General features: G+C 31.4%; 1 protein-coding gene across 3 annotated transcripts; it reads right to left on the bottom strand.

Moving 5' to 3' along the window:
- Window positions 1-10,071: 10,071 nt before the first annotated feature.
- Window positions 10,072-20,449, bottom strand: LOC111715824 (inositol phosphoceramide mannosyltransferase 3). Of its 3 annotated transcripts, none has more exons than XM_023491205.1 (10): window positions 20,334-20,449; window positions 15,972-16,062; window positions 15,498-15,574; window positions 14,662-14,743; window positions 14,237-14,283; window positions 13,543-13,639; window positions 12,163-12,216; window positions 11,992-12,042; window positions 11,438-11,512; window positions 10,072-10,237 (listed from the first exon to the last, which is right to left on the bottom strand). In XM_023491205.1, the coding sequence occupies exons 2-10, from the start codon at window positions 16,056-16,058 to the stop codon at window positions 10,196-10,198; spliced, it is 612 nt and encodes a 203-aa protein (XP_023346973.1). In that variant the 5' UTR covers window positions 16,059-16,062; window positions 20,334-20,449; the 3' UTR covers window positions 10,072-10,195. The 3 variants fall into 3 exon arrangements, with proteins under 3 accessions (XP_023346973.1, XP_023346972.1, XP_023346971.1); XM_023491204.1 differs by lacking the exon at window positions 20,334-20,449 and adding an exon at window positions 16,681-17,554; XM_023491203.1 differs by lacking the exon at window positions 20,334-20,449 and having other exon boundaries at window positions 15,972-17,554.
- Between the last annotated feature and the right edge of the window lie 18 nt (window positions 20,450-20,467).

Raw genomic sequence — 20,467 nt, 5'->3', positions numbered from 1 at the left:
ATAATAAAAACATGGACATTTTAACTAAATTAGCATTAAAAGTCTAGAAGGACCATAGGAAGAATCTTTTTTTAAATGCATAAGGATGTATAGATGCGTAGTTTTATATACTTAATTGTAGACCATAAATTCAATTTGAGACCTTTTCCAAAAAATGTTGTCTTTACCAGCCGAGTCCAAACCAAACACTTTCGCCGACTCTACCTCTATAGTCTATATATTCTGACAAAGGAATAAAAAAATGATACGTTTTAGCATGTGAAAGATCAAATCCACAAATAGTAAATTCCAATTAAGCAATTGGGTATATATTTTCAAAAGTATTATAAATGTATTAAACTACACCACCAAGCCCTCAAACCCTTAACCACTACTTTTCCTTCCAACAGGAAATAATAGTAAAATATTTAATCAAACATTTAGCTACATCGGAATATCATCATTCATGTTTATTATAAAAAGCTATTAAGCTTTTGTATCTATCATTTTAACTATATTAAAATATTGTTATTCATGTTTAAAACACCTGTAATTTATTACATGTTTGAAATAAATCTATTCAATGATTATTGGAGACTACAACACTTGTCTATTATTTTACAATAATATATGCAATTGATTATGGCATAAGATATAAATGTAAGTAAATAGCATATACTTGTAGATTGTGCAGAATTCATATATAGCATAGGTTTATGCATAGCATAGGTTTATGCATAGCATAGACTTTCTAAAGAAAATTTATATAAGTTTATATATGGTTTCATAAAATGAATGCAAAACATAGACTCATATTAAAAAATATATACAAGTTTTTATACAGCTCTAAGAATGCATGCAGAGCACAGACTCAAATTAGAAAAAATATACAAGTTTTTATACAGCTCTAAGAATGCATGCAGACTGCAGAGCATAGACTCATATTAGAAAATATTTACAAGTTTTTGAACAGCTTCATAGAATGAATGCAAAACATAGACTCATATTAGAAAATATATACAAGTTTTTATACAGCTCTAAGAATGCATGCAGAGCATAGACTCATATTAGAAAATATATACAAGTTTATAAATGGCTACATGTATTAAATGCCGTACTCTTAAAAGTTTGTATCAGTCCAGGTACAATGCTAATACCAGTGGGTGGGATCTCTTTAGTTATTGGTGTCAATATGAACAGTAGCAATCAATTAATCAATAATTAAAAGGATTTTTTGCTAAAAATGTTTTTTTTAATTTATAGGGTAGAGTACAGAGCGGAAAAAAGTCTGGTCTGTAAAAAAATCTAAAATAGCTCATTACTTTTTGTGACTAAAGCTACAGACCTAAAAACTTTATTTTTGAAAAGCCCTTGAAAAATGTATGTAGAAACATGTGTCACACTTTGATATTTGTTTAAAACAAAAAAAACATTTTTTTAAATTTTTTAATCTTTCTTGGGCATTTTTTTCAACCCTGCTCAGCATCCAAACTTTTAAAGTTATCGGTCTAATTTTTTTCTATGAGCTGGTCTTGAAAAATTGGGCTATGAAAATGCATTTCAACCCTACACTTATTCTCTAAGGCCTTTTTAGAGGGGGGAGGGCGCATACATAGATTCAGACCCCCCAGCCTTTATAGGGTTATCACTCAGGACACTAATTACCCCATCAGAGACATGGTAATCTACACACAGGACACTAATAACTCCATCAGAGGGATGGTGCTTAACACTCAGGACAATAATTACTCCATGGGAGGGGTGGTAAATATCACTCAGGACAGTAATTACTCAATAGGAAGGATGGTAATTAATTCGCAGGACACTAATAAATCCTTTGGAGGTTTTGTATTTAACACTCAAGACATTAATTACTCCATCGGTGGTAATGGTAATGGTAATGGTAATCAACACATAGGACAAAAATTACTCCATCGGAAGGATGGTGATTAACACTCAGGACACTAATTACTCTAACCGAGGGATGGACACTAACACTCAGAACACTAATTACTGTATTGATTTTGATTTTAATATTTTAACCATGTAAAAATTTTATATATATAAGGTTTAATAAAATGTTAGCTGGACCACATGATGGCTTTACACACTATGGTGGTAAACAGAAAACTGAATAATAGAAAAATGACTCTAAAGCAATGGTGATGTGCATGTGATGTTGTTACAAAGAAAATAGCTTTGCTAGAAATTTTTAAAATCACTTATTAAGTGTAGTGGGTCTACAATGCACTAATTCTGAGCCTCATGTTCATTAGACTATTAATTGTCCTAACTTCATATTCCAGAGATTTCTGGTTTGTTCTGTAAAAAAAGAACAAAATCATCTGTTTTCATTGTTTTTTTGTTGTTGTAAAATGTATCAGGATTCAATGATAAACCCTTGGGCTACGCCCTTAAATCTCTTGGGGGTTTAAATTTCCATTGATTCAAATTTGTCTGAGAGTAAATGCCATTCTTTTTTAAAGAGGGGATTCATTGATAAACACGAGGGCTTGCGGATTTTGCAGATTTTTTTTTTGCCTTTGTAGATTTTCAAAGTGTCTTTCAATGAAGATATCCCGACGGGATATAATGAAAATTGTTGCATACCAAAAAACCAGCTTTTTATAAAGGAATGATAATTTTATCAATTCTCTAAACAATCCATTTTGTTTGTCCATTGTAGAGTTGAGATAGGATAGTGTGACACACTTTTCAAGTCTAGCTCAATAAAAAATGTTTAAATTGTTAAATTACTTTTTCGCTTATTTCATCCATATTTTTTTGAAAAAAAATGTTTTACTTGATTATTTTCTTTAAAATACTGTAGTGTGTGTCCTATATCAAAGCTTTAACTTAACTGGTATGATATTGGCAGTAGATGAATAATTGCAGATATAAAGCTGTTCTTCAAGATATTCTTGATAGATAAAGATTATTTTCACCTGTATTGTTTTAAATATCTACTTTTGAAAAAGTTAACTGAAGTGGAAAAAGGTTTTTTTTATAATCTTTATTTAAATATTGCTTTCACATGCAATTTTTAAGAAACGACAACATTCTTTCATAAAAAGGGCATTAATAAAAGTAAATTTGTTGAGCTAAAGACCTAAATGAAAGATCAAAATGGGCAATTTCCCAAGGGGTAAATCCCTGGCATCTAAGAATATCAAGAGGATTTGAGGTCAGAGCCTAAGTTATCCTCCCGGGGTGTCTCTTTGGTTCATCAAATTTGATTTCGCCACTCTCTCTACTAAGGTTGTCAACATTAATCAAGCATTGATTTATTTCCAACCTGAAATTAATTACATCCACAAAAATGAAATATTTTATAAATCTTTGACATATATGGTTATGAATAATAATGGGTTTTTAAATATCTTACTATTGGGTGCAAGTAGATTAAATGGGGCTTCTAGTGATCTGGAATAAAACATTTAAACTTCTAAAAATAAAATGACTGTTTGATTGCAAAATCTTGTTCACTGAAAATCACAAATTTTTACATTAGAGGCTCAATATGAGACCAGTGTAATGTTCCTTTGTCATTTGTAAATTTACAACCTAATTGTAAATTGTCATATGTACATAAATTGTAATTTGTGTATAATTCATTGGAAATGTAGTTGTTTATGGATAAAAATATACAAATAAGTGAAGGATTTGTAAATTCTAAATTGTGAATTGTAAATTGTAAATGCCTAAGTGTATAATGACATTATTTGTGCATAATGACATTATTTTAATATTGAATAAACTAATTTGTAAATTGTAAATTGTAAATTGAAAATTGTAAATGCCTAAGTGTATAATTTGCTATTTAAGATTTATTGCATACTCACTTACAAATACGATCACTCTATATACAAGTGTACAGTGTTAGATCCGTAAACATATCGTGATGTATACAACCGACCATCTCTATTAATTAATTAATAGGGAAGTCGGTTGTGTACATCTGAGCTAAGCTTCACCCTTTCGTTTTATTACTCTATATATATGTGTATACATACATTGTATATGTGTATACATTGTATATAGCTTATATCGTATTTATTGTAGGGCAGTGTAAGGTCGGATGATAAACCAGAGAAAGTGTTTACGGTTTTCTTCCCGATTAAAACCCTGGAATCTTTTTCATGTCGGGATCATATAAGAAATTATATTAAAGATTCAGTCCTGTTCCTCGGTTCCCCGGACACTAAGAATCAATGGACCACCTTTATAGAAGAGTGCATGCTAGCCCTCGGTAAGAATGTTAAATATTTATTTATCAAATTTTATAATTTTAAGTCGATAATAAGCTTCGTTTTTGGCACAGAAATTCAACCCCTGACTAACTATCTAACTATCTATGCTAGACCTTTCATATATTTTTCTGCAAATGAACACAGTGCACACATAAATTTGAAGCGTGAGCAGTGCACGAGTGGGTGTTTATTGATTTGTTGGATGTGTGAAAATGTTTGGTTTGGCACCTGAGAAAATCTCAGGTGCCAATCATAGGCTGTACATGTGAGTTTTTACAGTGTCATTGCCCATTCATGTAGATAATTTTAGTACAATAGTACAATGCTAATTTCTCTTTATAGTACAGGATGTCCCACAAAACATGACGCTAGCAGGACAACTTGAAAGTTGTCTTTGAACTTTTAATCTATGGATGACATTCACTTGTCTACCTACTTTCACAGGTGTGATTCTCGAAACATAAACCTCAATAGTGGTCCACCTTTTTGGTGCTGTCAATATTACCTGAGATATTGAAAATTTCGTTCAGATTTCAATTTTATTGAATAAAACCAAAATTGTCAAAATCTGAACGAAATTCTTAAATTCTCCAGTACTATATCTATTTCTAACCTGACGCAAAGTTGGGGCTGGAAGAAAGCCAGGAATTCCAATGGAAGGTTCAACTGGGATTCCTGAGCTGGGTGAGCAGGTCAACCTGCATAGGACAAAAGGCAGTTGATGATGATCTACAGTATGAGGAGGATATTAATTGTGATCTGCTAGAGAATCTTGTTACTCATATTCCTGCAATCTAGATAATATTTGTTTGCTATCTTATTCATAAAATAAAGTATTTGTCTTGTAAATTGTGTTATAAATTGACCTGTGTGAGCTTGCAATTAATTTAGTTACTCACGGCATAGAGAAAAGGGCGCTAAATATTTTTTTGTTTAAGTAATTGACAGTTATCTTCTGTGTTGTGAAGTTATAATTCATTTATTTAAAGTACATCAATTATTAAAGTGAATATTAGCTATGAAATTCTCATCTGGTTTCAAGTATTTTCAATCTGTTAGGGACATGAGAAAGTGCAAGGGGTTTTTGTAGAATGTTAGGGACAGACATATATGTTATTATTTTTTAATGCAGTTTTTATAAAATAATATTTTTAGTATTGAGAACGATATATCAGAAGCTGGAGGAATTTCGTAAGAAGACAACAGATACAGTAGAAATTAAAGTTGAAAAATTCAATACAGCCGTTGATGGCCTCCCAAACATCGAAGGATCCTTTAAGCAGACTCTGTTTTAACCAAAGAGTCCTAAATAGAACAAGCCAGAATTGTAGATAAAGAATCAATACAGATGCAGCTGAAGAAACAGAAGCAATTCATAGAGCCTTCCTATGCGATAATGCCCTGGCAGTAGATTGAGGACAATCAGTTGAAGGTGGTAAGCCAGACAATTGAAACTTCAAAACAAGTGAATTTCTGAGCAAAATCCTTGAAGCACTTGCTGTTGTTCTTCTCTGATGTTTATGATCGCCACTTTTATTATGTCCATGATGGGACATGTGGTGATTGTTTTTAGTTTCTGTTTACAGAAGCTGAAGCGACAACTGCTCTCCTTAGACGTGGGGAACCTAGCGAACAATCCCAAGTAACAATTTTGCAGAAAATCATTGGAAATTCCCAGGAATCTTTCACAGGAAAATCCAGTGAAAATGTTGACAGCTATTTCAAGAAATTTCTCATAACCCTTTCCGAGGAACAAGGTCCTATCCAAGGAATTTCTTGTAACCAATTCCAGGGAATTTCTTGTTACCAATTCTGTTGAAAAACCGGAGAAAATGTTGACAAAATTTGTGAAACTTCTTGAGAATTTACAGCACAAAGTTCTTCAGAACCAATTCCTGGTTAATTTTCTGGCCCAAGAGTAGTGAATAACTTAACAACTATATTGCCCCTCAAACTTTTTAGACATATAACCATCTTCAGAATGTTAGTCGTTTTTAATTTTACTAAAGTTGTCATGTATTTTGTTTATTCAGACAATGAATTGTCAAGAAAAAAAAAATAAATTAAAAAAAATATATATTTTTTTACAAAGATGGTTTGAAAGTAAATTATCATTTTTTATCATTAAGGATGCGAAAAAAAAAATTTAGTTAGGGCAATGCATAACAAAAGAGAACCTCATAGACACCTATTGGAGAAAAACAGAACTTGAAAATTCTGTGATGAAGTCCTGAGTATTTCTCAGGATTTTCCAGAGAAATATTCCTGAGACATTCTTAGGAATTTCTTGATAAAAATTCCAGAGAAATTCCCAGGAATTTCTAGAAACTTATTCTCTTATTTAATTCCCCTAAAAATCCGTAAACTTGGTGACCAAGTCCAAAGAATTTCTCAGGAATTTACGGAGAAGCATTCAGGAGAATTTCTCAGTAATGTCTTGGGGTGAAATTCCAGGAAAATTCCCAGGAATTCCCAGGAATTTTTTGAAACTAATTCTTTTATTAAATTCCCCTTAAAATCTGTAAACATGGTGACCAAGTCCTAAGAGTTTCTCAGGAATTTCCAGAGAAGTAATCAGGAGAAATTCTCAGGATTTCTTGGGGTGAAATTCCAGAGAAATTTCCAGGAATTTCTCCAAACTAACTCTCTTAATAAATTCCCCTAAAAATCTGTAAACATGGTGACCAAGTCCTAAGAATTTCTCAGGAATTTCTCAAAACTGAGTCTCAAAACTGTGATCCCACAAAACTCTCTGATCTTGGGGACTAATTCTGGGGATTTTTTTGAGAATTTCCAAGAAATCAGTTACAGGAAATGATTCTCAAGAAATTCTTCAAAGAAAGTCATGGCGGTTGAAGAATATGGGAAAATTTCTCACTTTTGTTACTTGGGATCCCAGCTAGCCAAATTGCGCAATTTAAGCGTCACTTTTCGCGTTTTTACGTAAATTTTGCGTAGAGGTTTTGGTTCTTTTTACGTCATGAAAGATGTAAAATCGCACACTTAGCTACGCAAATTTATTGGTTTTAGTAGTAGACATAAAATTTACATAGTAATATTATACAAATGTACGCCAAAAATGTGCATTTTTAATTTCTCAATTACCAAAAATTATGCAATATTTGATGCATGCTGATAGGCCATCCATCCCTGAGTAGGTATGGTACTCTGTCTGAACTGTTTCCATTCAACCGAGAATACAGTTCAACATAGAGATTATGCGTCAAGCTTTATACTTACATGAGAGTTATAAAAGTTATATAAAACTTTTTGATAAAAAATTCAGTGCATTTTCCTAATAAAAATGTTTTATTAAATAAAATTTTAAATAATTTAAAACCCAAATCTTGACTTCTAAATGATATACTTTTAGTAAAAAACAAACAGAGACACCTAGCAGTAAAATTTGGTACTAAAAACCAGTGTGTTATATAGCACTGTAAATTCTCTGCCCAATTACCCCCCCCCACGTTCCCACTCTTATCTCCAAATCACATCAGCTTTCTATATAATATACCATTGCTGCACTCTGCACAATGTACACACACCTGGGCCACTCAATTCTTCAATATTTAAAAGACTCAAAACATACGCGTAAAAAGAGCGCATTTTTTACGCAATTTTAATGCTTTCATAAGACAACTTAAATTCTTTTTAAAAGTTTATTTTTTCAATTTTTTTGGAAAATGCAATATGTGCCATATCGGAAATTTTAGATATTTCACGAATAATTTAGATTTAGAGTTTTAGGGAATTACGCAAATTGAGCGTATCTTTAAGCAAATTGAGCGTATCTTTACGCAATTTGTATACCTGAAATAAAATGATACACATCTCCACAAATTCATGATATTTTTACTTAAAGCTGGGTTATAAAATATTTTCTTTAGAAAAATTAGATATTTACACTAATTTGAAATCTAGTCTTGCGCAAATTTGCGTTTTAATTGCGTAATTGGAGCCAAAATAATATGCCTTTACGTTGCTTATGCAATTTGGATAGCTGGGATCAGTCTTACAGCTACTCTGAATTGTTGAGAATGATAACTGTAATATGCCATTCCCCAAACCACATGGAAGACTGTATGTATAAAATGCCCTACTTTTTACAATAGCTTTATGTCAGATAAATATCAGGTAGTTTAAGTAGTAATAATTTGAATTTTAACAAAAAGGATATGCAGTTTGAAATTTAAAAAAAGCCTTGAAAAAATGTTGACATATGGATTTTAAAAAATTTGGAGGTAGGGAGAGTAGGGGAGAATTGAAGAAATAAATGATTGAATAAATGTTGATAAAAAGATTTCAACAAGACTTAGGTAGTGAGGGTAGTGGGGAATTGAAAAACAATCTTGAATAAATGTTAATAAAAAGATTTTAAGAAGTCAGTGGTAGCAGGGGTAGTTTGAAATTGAAAAAAAAATAATGAATAAATGTTGATAAAAAAATTTCAGCAAGTCAGTGGTAGTGAGGATAGTAGGGAAAATGAAAAAAAATAATTGAATAAATGCTGATAATAAGATTTCAAGAAGTCAGTGGACGTGAGGGTAGTTTGAAATTGAAAAAAAATCTTGGATAAATGCTGATTAGAAATTTCAACAAGTTGATGATAGTGAGGGTAGTTTGAAATTAAAGTCCCACTAACCTCACTACCACAGACTTGTAGAAATCTTAATATCAACACTTAATCAAGAATTTATTTCAATTCCCCACTACCCTCACTAAATCTGACTTTTTAAAATCTATATATCAACTTCTATTTAATAATTTTTTTTTTATTTCAAACTACCCTCACTACCACTGCCTTGTTGAAACTTTTTTATCAACATTTATTCAAGAATTTTTTTTCAATTCCCCACTACCCTCACTACCACCGACTTGTTGAAACTTTTTTATCAACATTTATTCAAGAATTTTTTTTCAATTCCCCACTACCCTCACTACCACCGACTTGTTGAAACTTTTTATCAAAATCTATTGAAGATTTTTATTTTAATTAATTCCACACTTTCCTAACTTTCCTCAAGAGGTGAGGGTAGTAGGGAAATTGAAAAAAAAATAATTGAATACATGTTGATAAAAAGATTTCAAGAAGTTGGTGATAGCAGGGGTAGTTTGAAATCATGTCTTTGCGTTAGTTGAATTATTGAATTTTCATTTCTTGAATAAATTCCATCTTTGCACAAATTGTGTCTTTGCGTTATTGGAATTTTTGTACAATTGTAATTTTTCCATAAATTACATCTTTGCACACTTGGTGTCTTTGTATAAGTTGAATTATTGCACAATTTTCATTTTTTGGCATAAATTCAGTCTTTGCACAACTTGTAGTGTCTTTGCATTATTAAAAACTATTGTATTAATTTTATCTTTATACAATTGACTGTTTATTTGCACAATCTTTGATTGATTTAGCACAGTTTCCTTCTTTGCAAAACTGTTGTCTTTGCAAATATGTTGTATTTTTACAATTGCTAGAAAAGTCCAAATTTGAAAAAAAAAACATATTCACAAATACTACTACTTACACCTAATAGCTTTATGTACTGTGTACAGGAATTGAGTCCTTGTCACAATCTAAGATTTTCTAATCTGTACAACCTGTGTAGTGGAAACCTTTGATTTTTAAAGTTATAGATTATCTTAAATGAAAGTTAGAAATGTCAACGCTTAGGTTATTGTGATGCAACTTGCAATTATGTAAGGGTTAGAAATCAGAGTTTGTTAAAGACTTAATCCCTTTTGGTTCAAGAAAAGTTGAATTCTAATTTAAGAACATTGTTTGTTAATGATTGATTTATTTAATATCATTGCATACAAAGTTGTTTATTTCAAAACTATAATTTACATCATTTTTATTTTTATTTCTGTTATTCTGTTATTGTTAACAATCTTTTCTTTTATCTAGAAATAATGTTGGCATCAAGACATGCACAAAACGTTTCAGAAAATTACAGCTACAATAATTATGGAACAATTTTTTTTACCATCCAAGATGCATCTAGAGTCTAAATAATTTTAGATTTATCACACCTCACATTTGTAAGAACAATCATTTTTTCAATAAAAATTGATTAATTTTATTTGTGAATTTTCTTTAAAAACGAAGACTAGAGAAGAGACAGCGCATAAAATTGACGGTATTAAACTCTTTTCAAAACAATTTCAGGGATACTAGTACAAAGGTTGGACGGTACAAAAGTCAAACCAGGACAAACGTCGGACTAGTACAAACATCGTACTGGGACAAACGTTGGACAGTACAAACCTCGGACTGGTACAAACTTCAGACTAGTAGAAAACGTCGGACCAGTATACAAATGTCGGACTAAGGGGGAAATATTTGGATCTTAAGATTTTTTTAAAACGTTATTTCCCTTTATTATTGACTGGTCTAAAACATCTACCCAAAGGAACTGAGTTGTTGCCATCCACTGAAATATTCTCATTCCTATATCTTTGCAACCTGGAAATGGTATGAGCCTTTAATACTTTCAAACTTAAACTGTTTGATCTGATAGATTTCATAGGTTGAAATGTTATATGACATCGGGTTGCAAAGATATAGGCAATAGGCATATTGTAACCTCAGAGTTTGGGAAAATTGAACTCAAATCCTTTTTGGTTTGTTGTTTTATACAACACTGCCTTCAAAGGATAAGACTTTATTGAGTTGTGTTTGATTTTCATCACAAAAAGTGAGTGATTTTTAATTTTTTTTATAGCAATGGTCTTTTTTCAACTCAACCAAAGTTGGATGTTTTTCCTAATAAATGTACCCATCTGACATTTGTACTTGGCGATGTTTGTACTAATCCGAGTTTTGTACTAGTCCTGCATTTGTACCAGTCCGAGGTTTGTAAGTCCAACGTTTGTACTGTCTGACCTTTGTTGCGTCCGATGTTTGTGGATCCGAGGTTTGCATTGGTATCATTTCAGGGGCTATTCACGTAATTTCAAGTGACCCAACATGCAAAGATGACAATGTTCAATTTTCAACTCTTTTGCTCTTGATTTACGAAGTTTAAAGTGTTTAATTCTGATAATTCCATTAAAATTAAAAATCTCAAAATTATAAATTGTGATGTCTATTTCATACTTACCAAAAATTAAAAAAGTACCATTCTTAATTGAGCATTTTTATCTTTGCATGGAGGGTCACTTAAAATTATGGATACAGTCCCTTTAAATAAAAACAAAAAAAATACCTGGTAAACAACATTTTTGGATGTCTTTTTGACTAGAGAGAATATCATGTTAATGTTGGAATCATTATATTTTTTCTAAAATAATAAAAACAAATTGAAGAAAACTAAATAACTGTTAATGTTATATGTGATACAAAGTGGAATATTCCTCTATTAAGGTGTTTCGACGCAATAGGTCGTTTTCTGCAGATTCTGGATGATTTTAGAGATTCTGTCGGCAGTGCCGAAAACTTCAGCTAGTTCTCTTTCTTAGGATGACTCGGCTTTATGGGACTGTAAGCGTAATTTCAAGAGACCCAAAATAACAATAACAATATAGAGGATTTCTTTTGGAAAAAGTGTTGAAATCATAAAATTTCTAATTTTTCTCTGTTTATAAACTTCGTAACTCAAAGGTAATTTTTGTGGAGAATTCACAATAAGAAATAATCAATTTAAAGCTAGAATAAGGCGTTCATTCATCCTTTAAGAGAAAACTTTTTTAAAGGATACCACTTTGATTTGGATATTCTAATCATTCTATAAATGTAGGGTTAGTCCCTTTAAAAACTTACAAAACAACCAGTCAAGAACGGTGGTCCAGTTTTTGAGGTCCCTTTAGGATTCTGAAAGATTCAAAACTATTGTTTTGGCGTTTAAATTCATCAAATAACAGAACAGTAACCATGCTTTCTTTGAATCATCAAGAAGAATTTTATTATTAATTGATTAAAGCTAAAACAAACCTTTTTTATATTCAGTTTTAAGGCATCTAAAACATATTTCAAAAACTTAGATCCCTAAAAATTTCAATGATTTTATACAGTTATTTTTAAGGTATAATTTTAATTACAACTTACTTTTGGGCATGCCTTTATTTAAACTTATGTTTGAGGCTTACTTTCTTCAAGGAAGCATCTTTGTGAATTGAAAACCAAAATCTAACTTACTTTTTGAAACCCTATATGTTTACCCTATACAGGCTGGGGGTATGAATCAGCATTGAAACACATTAAAATTTTTAGTAACTATACATCAATATAAAAACGATACAAGGAGTGGGCAATTTTTTGACATTTTTCAAAATGAGAAATGGCTCCCTGAAATGGGTTGTAATATAAAAAATTATATAGAAAACTACTAATACAAATGAAATTAAATTCTAACAAATATTCAATACATTAGTAATATTAAAACAGGGTTCTTTTCCCCAATTTTAATCAAATTACAGAAGATATTGCAAATTGACCAATTTAAATAATAAAAACACATCTTTTCGTACAAAAAAATTTTAAAAGAGAACTTTACCCATGGATCGGCCAATTTTTTAATATTTTTTAAATCTTTGATTTTACTGAACTCCGGTTTTCATGCTTAATTTATTGACATTTATGCTATTAATTTTTAATTACATTTTAATCTTTAATCTGAGGAAACCACTTTTTGGAATAAATGCCTTAAAAATCCAAGCAGAATACAATTTTGCTTCTGTAAAATGACTTACGAAAAATTTCACAAAATTCCATTCTGTTCAATGACAGTGTTTGATAAAACATTTTTTTCTTTTGAAAATGATATCCTTGATCGACCTAATTTACTTTTTATTCTTTTATATAAATATTTGTCATGCCTGAAAAACTTGAACGAAATATTTAAAGATTTTTTGAGCGCTTAAGTTACTTACTCTCATTCCCCCTTGAACCCCCTGCTCGCTCAAAAGTTTAGCTACATACTCTCCCCTCCCCTTCTTAACAGTCTTATTTGATGTATGACCCACTTTTACAAAGAGCTGGATCCGCCCCTGATTAGAAGTTAATTTGGAAAATTGCTCGTTTGGAAATTTCTTATTTGAGAAGTTGCCGATTTGGAAAATGCCCTTTGAAGTTTTCGAAAGAGAACTCTGTGGAAAATACCTATAACATGCATTATATTCAGATTAGACATACTTTAGGAAAACCTAGTACCCCGTTGGAGAGATGACTCCGAGGAATTGGGGAAAATATCTATAATATGCATTATATTCAGATTAGACATACTTTAGGAAAACCTAGTACCCCATTGGAGAGATGACTCCGAGGAATTGGGGAAAATACCTATAACATGCATTATATTTAGATTAGACATACTTTAGGAAAACCTAGTACCCCGTTGGAGAGATGACTCCGAGGAATTGGGGAAAAAGCTACAAAGCTTGCCGTCAGTAAATCATTTAAAGGCTCAACACTGAAAAATTAATATTTTTATTTTATAAATCACTTTAATTAGCTTTAATGGTCAAATTAAATCATGAACTGTATTATTTTTAGACTTTTCCTATTCATCATTAGTTTTATTGAAAATCAACATTGTTTTTGAAAATTGATCAATTTGTTTATTTTTTGTTTGAAAAAAAAACTACTATTAATAAAAAGTAAGTAAAAGTGAATAGATATATGAAAAAAAATATAAATTATGAAATGCATTAAATAGTTACAAAACTTGTATTTGAGCCCTCTGTGCAAATGCAAGATTTACAATGTTACCCTTGAAACTTCAAGCTGATAAAAAATGTAAAAGATATTGTCTGCCTAAAAAGGTGCTTATTTCTGTAAATTTTAGTTTTTTATCTCTTTTAAGCAAGAAATGTGCAAGTCACTTTCGCAGAGAACCAGCAATTACAAATAAACAGTTTAAAGGAACAAAAACATTGAAATCTAATTCATATTTGATCAGCTACACCTTTAAAGGGTACCTTTGTAAATCAGAGATTGTCATCTTTGCATGGAGTGTCACTTGAAATAATGCTAACAGTCTCTGAGTTGTATATTATTACTTAATTACCATATTGTATCCGTATCAAAGTAAACACCCCCGCTTTTATAGATGATCTAAATAACACAAATAAAACTTTAGTAATTAACCATTTATAATCAAATTTTGTTTGTTGTAAAAATCTAAATGTTGCAGATTTTTTTTTGTTAGCATTAATGAATTTCTGAAATTTTTTAAATCAACATCTTTTCATATGTAAAATGTTTCTCTTTTAATAAATTAACCATCCCTGGGGTCGTGTGAGTTGCTACAAAAAATATGAGCCAGGTCGGTTCAGCAGTTTTGACGTTGAAATAAACAAAAAAATTAGATCTCTCTTATTTTTGTGTCCAATAAACGTCAAGATAGCTTTAAAAGTATTTAAAAAATAGTGGTACAAAAAGAACCTCTAAAATCCTAAATCAAATATAATTTTTCCAAAATAAACAAAATACCTCATATCGTAAAATGTCTGATTTGTAACCTTTGTTTGTCTCATTTAACAACCATTCATAAGTCTGAAATTCTGATATTTCCCTAAAAATAGAATATTTGTAAATATCATAAGGATGCTTGAATTACCATTAAATATGGACCTCTTTAATAAAAATAAACATTGAAACAATTTTCTTAAGAATTACTTTCCTCTTCATGAGTTTGTTCTTTTTGGAATATTTGTAGCTTTTTCAGAGAAAGTGGTGATAATTTTTGTTATCAGAGCTGAAAACTTTAGAATTGTTGGATATCAAGATCAACTCTTTATATTATCTTTTAGTTAATCTTAAGATTGATTTAATCTTAATGTAATATCCAGGAAAGTATCTAAAATGGAACCAATCCAAATGTCAATTGTAGAAACAGATGAGGTTTTGCACACATCCAATAGTAGAGCTTTCATTTGTCGGAACTCTGAATCCAACTAGGGATATCAAAAAAAAGGTTTCATAAGGAAATTAACAGTGTCCTCAGTGGATACAGAGATTTAGCAATCGGGATTTAGTATGTTCAATACAAAAGTTTTCAGCTCAGGTAACAAATTGTCTTTCAATTTTCTCCAAATGGAACTGAGTTTTTCTTATACCTATTTCTTTTAACCCTGATGGTGTAAACCTTTGATGTTTAAAACTTAGTCTTTATGGCCTAACCAAATTCATAGTTTGAAATTTAAAAGATCTACAACATTGGGTTGCACAGTAATATAGATTATCATTTTTAATTTGTGGAATAAAAATTCATTCCCTTTCAAACAATTTTGGGAAAAAACCACCCAAATTTAAAGAAGCCATCTTACTTATTGAGATCAATTAAGTGAACATTAGACAAGTTAGATTTTAATTCTTCAGTAATAATCTCTGTCCAGAGCTGAACCTGAAAACCAGATTATTTATTTTCACAAAAACAATTATAATTTTCTTTTATGTTTTTTACAGAATTTTTATAGAGAGGCAACAATTTTTAAATTTACGGTACAAGTTAAGCTGACACTACCAAAAACTTCTACATGTTAATTTGCCAGGAAATCTCAACAACTTCACTAGGAGTAAGAAGGCCAAATTTATGCCACATTACTGGAACGTCTTTGTGACCTTGTAGTGCACAAGTATGAGAAAAACAAATTTGTCCAGGTACATTCAAAAATAAAAATATTAATAACATTTTTGTTCTTCTTGAGCTCTTCATAGAAAGAGAAATAGTTGAAAACATAAAAGATTTTATTCTGACGTAAAGTTTACTTTAGTTTAGTGTGATTTATAGCAGCATATACCTGATAATCTGGGTTCAAGTTTGCACATCTTAGAATATTTTCCTGGTACTTTGTTGAAACCATTTCTCCAAACCAAATAAAATTCATAATCCTATAGCAATAATGCATACAGGGAGGAGAGGATTTCCAACCACAACAATTTTTTGTCCAAGCCACATTCTCCTCTATTTTTCTCTGAGCCACCTCAAAATCTTTGTCCTTCCAATATTATTTTTTGGGTGTCTCATCCTCCCAAATAAAACTATTTTTTAAGAATTGGGCCACCTTAGGGGAAAATTGAAATGTTGAATTTTGTAAATCGAAAAAAATGTTAATGCAGCAAAAAGTTTATAGAGCTTCTCTCTTTTTTCGTTAATTATAGTGAACACCATTCTGGGTGGTTCCATGGGGAAAATAATAGGCAGAGGTAAGCCAAATATTTTGCTATTTATTTTATATCATGACTGTTAGCCATTACAGAGGCAAAAGAGATTTAAGTTTTACCTTAATAAAGTTTGACATCATTCTTATGGGTACATAATGTAATCATTGCAATACTTTAGTCTATCCATATGTTATGCCCTAAGGTTGCCGGATTTGTAAAAAATAGTTTTATCTTCAAGAATTGGAAACTTTAAAGCTTACAATTATCGAAGGATGAGGATTGCAAGGTTGCTTGGACAAGAAAATGAGGAGAATGTGGCTTGGATGAGAATTTGTTGTGACTTGCCTTCCTTTCATCATACAGGGAAGGCAAGCTGGAAAGAGAGTGACTGGTTAAGTGGAACTACAATCTCCGTTACATAGCCACTAACTACCATTTAAAACATACAATTTCAAGCAAAATTTCACAAGATCTTTTGAACCTTTGATATTACAAGTTCTGGTTTTTTGACCTAACATAATTTTTAATTTGAAATATCAAACATAGAAAATTAGCTTGCAAAGATAGCAAATTCAAATGGATTTGGAGAGCCAAGAATTCAACTCCTTTGTAATTTAAAAATGTACAAAACTGGTTGGCAGACAAATGCATGAATTAGAATAAAAGACAACATCAGAGTTAAAATTGGAGTATCTTTTGTGGGGGTGGGAGCGTGTGATAATTCTATTCAAATAACTTTGAAGTAATTAGGCAGATTGTGTTTTTTTAGACCCTAGTTCCCAGTTCTGTTTTCCAGATTTTCATTGCTTGCCGGGTAGACCTGTAGCTTTAAATTGAAAGCTTGTTTGCAACTCTTAGTCATTCTTATTAGGTGCCTTGACACCTATATTCTTCATCTAAAGGATTGTGACTAGATAACATAGACAAGCCTAATTTTAGTTCATATTCACAACAAATGGAGGTCACGAGCTCATATCCTGACGGCGGGGGGATCAAGATATGTTGTCCTTATGATGTGTGTCTGCCAGCTACCTAGCTGTGACATTTACATTAGTGTGGGATGCAGCTGACACAGCAGGCAATGGGATAAACCAAAGGTTGTGCAACTAGGGGGCCCAGGAAACATTTTTTTGTAACTAATAAGTCAGATGAGGGGGGGCCATGCGGCAATCAACCCCGCAATATCCTGCTCCAACCCAGGTAGTTAGCAGAACCCTGTTTCATCTAGAGATAGTCAATTTCGAGAATTTTACTTGGCGCATTGGAGGTACACAAAGTGCCAAGAAATAAATGGCATTGACAGTACAATGAGCATAATAATGAGTATCATGGAAAGTATGTTGAGTATACTTGCATTACACTGCTGGTTAGACTGTAGATGCACCTGGCTACAAAAAACCTATGGTGAAAATTATTCAATAATCCATCAATCTATTATCTGACTACCTATCTATCCATCAATTTAAATCTATCTATCTATCTTCTCGGCTATCTATCTATCTATCTATTGAAGTAATGTCTGTCTGTATAACTGTGCGCAAGCAGTTTGTGCAGTTATACAGACCAACAGAGGAAGGCCTGGAACTGGTTTCTTCATTCACTACCTGGCATTACACACAAATTTAAAGACACATTTCTTATAAATAATTTGTATAGCATGAAGTTTATAAATAAATGGGAGAGTTACAAATAAAAAATTTAATCAACAAAATGAATGATTTCATATTAAAGTCTAAATTAAAAGGGTCCAAGCAATTTTAGAAAAAAACATTAATATCAAAATTATATACTCCATACACACTTTTGATGAATCAGGGTGAGTTTTATTGATAAATAAGTTGGAATTTAAATTTATATTGAAGTTATAAATTATTATTTCTTTATCACTGTAGTCAACTCATTGAAAGTAATTATTGAATTTAAAGCATTGATTTTAATCTTAAAGCTAAGAGAATTTTGTTACCTATTCCTGCATGTTCAAATTTTTGAAATTTTTCCTGTTAAAGCCAATTATTATTAATAGATCATTTTTTAAACAGTCTTTGGAGGGTTCAAACAGGGTTTCGAGGGGTTCAAAGAGGGTTCTGCTAACTACCTGGGTTCAAACAGGATATTGCGGGGTTCATGGCCACATGGCCCGCCCCAACCCTTGCCCGATTTAGTCATAGAAGAGTCAGAGTTGTGACATCGTAAAGCTCCTTTTACCGAAGTCTAACATTTGACATATCACCCTACTCAGTATTTAATTGGATATTGACACTGGAAAAGAAATTGCTGACACAAACAAACAGGGCTGCCAGATGGCTATTTTTCCAGCCACATTTTCTTAAAATGGCTAACTTTCAATGCTGTGGCAGAAGTGGCTTATGTGGCTTAAAAGTGGCTTTTTTTCAAAGTTTTACAGTAAATCCTTTAAATTTACATTTATAGTCAGTAAAACTATAATTTCTTCATGACACATCATCCAAACCAAAATTTGGCTGCAGTTCTCTCTCTCTTGATCAAAGTTTCTTGCAAGTTGTACTTTCAAAAATCAGGTATTTCAACTGTTTACATCTAGAGGTATTTTCATCTGGTGGACATAATTTATAACTGTAGAAGTGTTCACAAACCAGTTTGCCAGTTTCAGCAACCCTGAAACACTTCATTTATCAGAGGAACAAGATTCTTTTGAAAATAATCTTTTGTTAAGTGCTTGCACTTACAGTTATACAGCTTGAATTAGAATTGATATATACTTACTATGTTTATTAATTTACAGTTGATAAATTATTAAAATTGTTTCATAAAGAGTGGGTAGTCCAGTCAAAAGGAAAAGGTTACTAATAACTAAAATCTCTCCAAAAAAGAATAAAACACCTATATTTATAGCTAAAAAAGTTGCTTAATATTGGCTTTTTTTTAGACCAGAAATGGCTTAATTGGCTTTTTTTTTAATGAAAAGTGGCTTTTTCCTAATCTGAAAATCTGGCAACCCTGCAAACAAATGAAACAAACAGTTGACCATAACCACTTGACGGAGAAGTATGCTAGTTTTTTGCTGTGACAAAATGCGTTTAGTGCTGTAATAGTGCATTTCACAGCACATACAGTGATAATCATAAAACTCTGGAATAGGAAGTTGACATTTAGACTCATGTTATGGCTTTAGATAGTCCAATGAACATATGGGATAGCAATTGTGCAGTGTAAGCAGACACATTTACTTATTAAGTGATTTAATAATTTACTAGTTATAAAGCTATCAGCTGTGTAACAACATCAAATGCTCTTCAATATTGATTTAATGTCGTCTTCTTATTCTACAGTTTTCTGGTTATTACTGTATGTAATGTACATGTTATACAAGTATGTATATTGTTGACATAATTTCAAGTGAACCTTCTCCCCCCCCCAAAAAAAAACTCAATTTTCAACATGAAAAAAAATGTGTGTTATTTAAGATACAGCTATGTAAAAATTACATTTTTGCAAAATCCCTTGAAAAAAAGATATAATTAAACATGTGTCACATCTAATTAGTTGTCAAAAACAAACAAAATTATTTATGACATTTTTTAAAAACCTTCTTATAAGCACTTCAACTTTAAAGTTAGCATTTTATTATATTGAGAGATGAAAGAGATCAGGCCGTGAATTGGAAATTTTTGTAGGGGCTGGGCACACAGTGTAAAAGCCCTTTTAAAAGTAAAGACTCAATAATTTCTCCTACAATTTTATCTCAAGGGGTAGAGGGGCACATGTCACGCCCCCCCCCCTTTAGCTACTCCCCTGAAGGGATTGATTATTCTATAAGAGCGTCACTGTAAACACCAAAAAAACTTGACAACAAAATACGTCTTAAAATTCAGGGCTAAGGGAAGGGTGCTGGATAGACCTAGGACAGCAGAAAAGTGGAAGGAGGAAAAGGCCAAGGGGTCCAGCAAGAAGGTTAAACATGACAAAAAGGAGGAGGAGCAGAAGTCTTTGTATAATGATTAAGGAATAGAAAGCTTTACCAGTTTTGTTTGTAGTTATTTTCAGCAGATACATGTTACAGTGGGCACCAGTAAAATGTTGGTTGAGGTACAGTTTCTATGCATGTATTGGATTATTTGAAAAAATATAATTTTTTCTAAACATTCCATGTTAT

Source organism: Eurytemora carolleeae, unplaced genomic scaffold (genome assembly GCF_000591075.1).
Source record: "Eurytemora carolleeae unplaced genomic scaffold, Eaff_2.0 scaffold1877, whole genome shotgun sequence".
Classification (NCBI taxonomy): domain Eukaryota; kingdom Metazoa; phylum Arthropoda; class Copepoda; order Calanoida; family Temoridae; genus Eurytemora; species Eurytemora carolleeae.
Note: the sequence above shows the minus strand (reverse complement) of the source record. Positions and strands in the feature narration are given on the sequence as shown.

What these genes read in the sequence shown, in the direction of transcription:
- LOC111715824 (XM_023491203.1), bottom strand. Translation starts at nt 16,079, where the DNA reads ATGCATTATTGCTATAGGATTATGAATTTTATTTGGTTTGGAGAAATG. An exon ending in GGGTACTAGGTTTTCCTAAA is followed by an intron (nt 12,217 to 13,542) that starts GTATGTCTAATC and finishes TGAAATTTTTAG; the next exon opens with GGATCTAAGTTTTTGAAATA. An exon ending in CCAAAAATGTTGTTTACCAG is followed by an intron (nt 10,238 to 11,437) that starts GTATTTTTTTTG and finishes AAAATTATTTAG; the next exon opens with ACTCTAGATGCATCTTGGAT.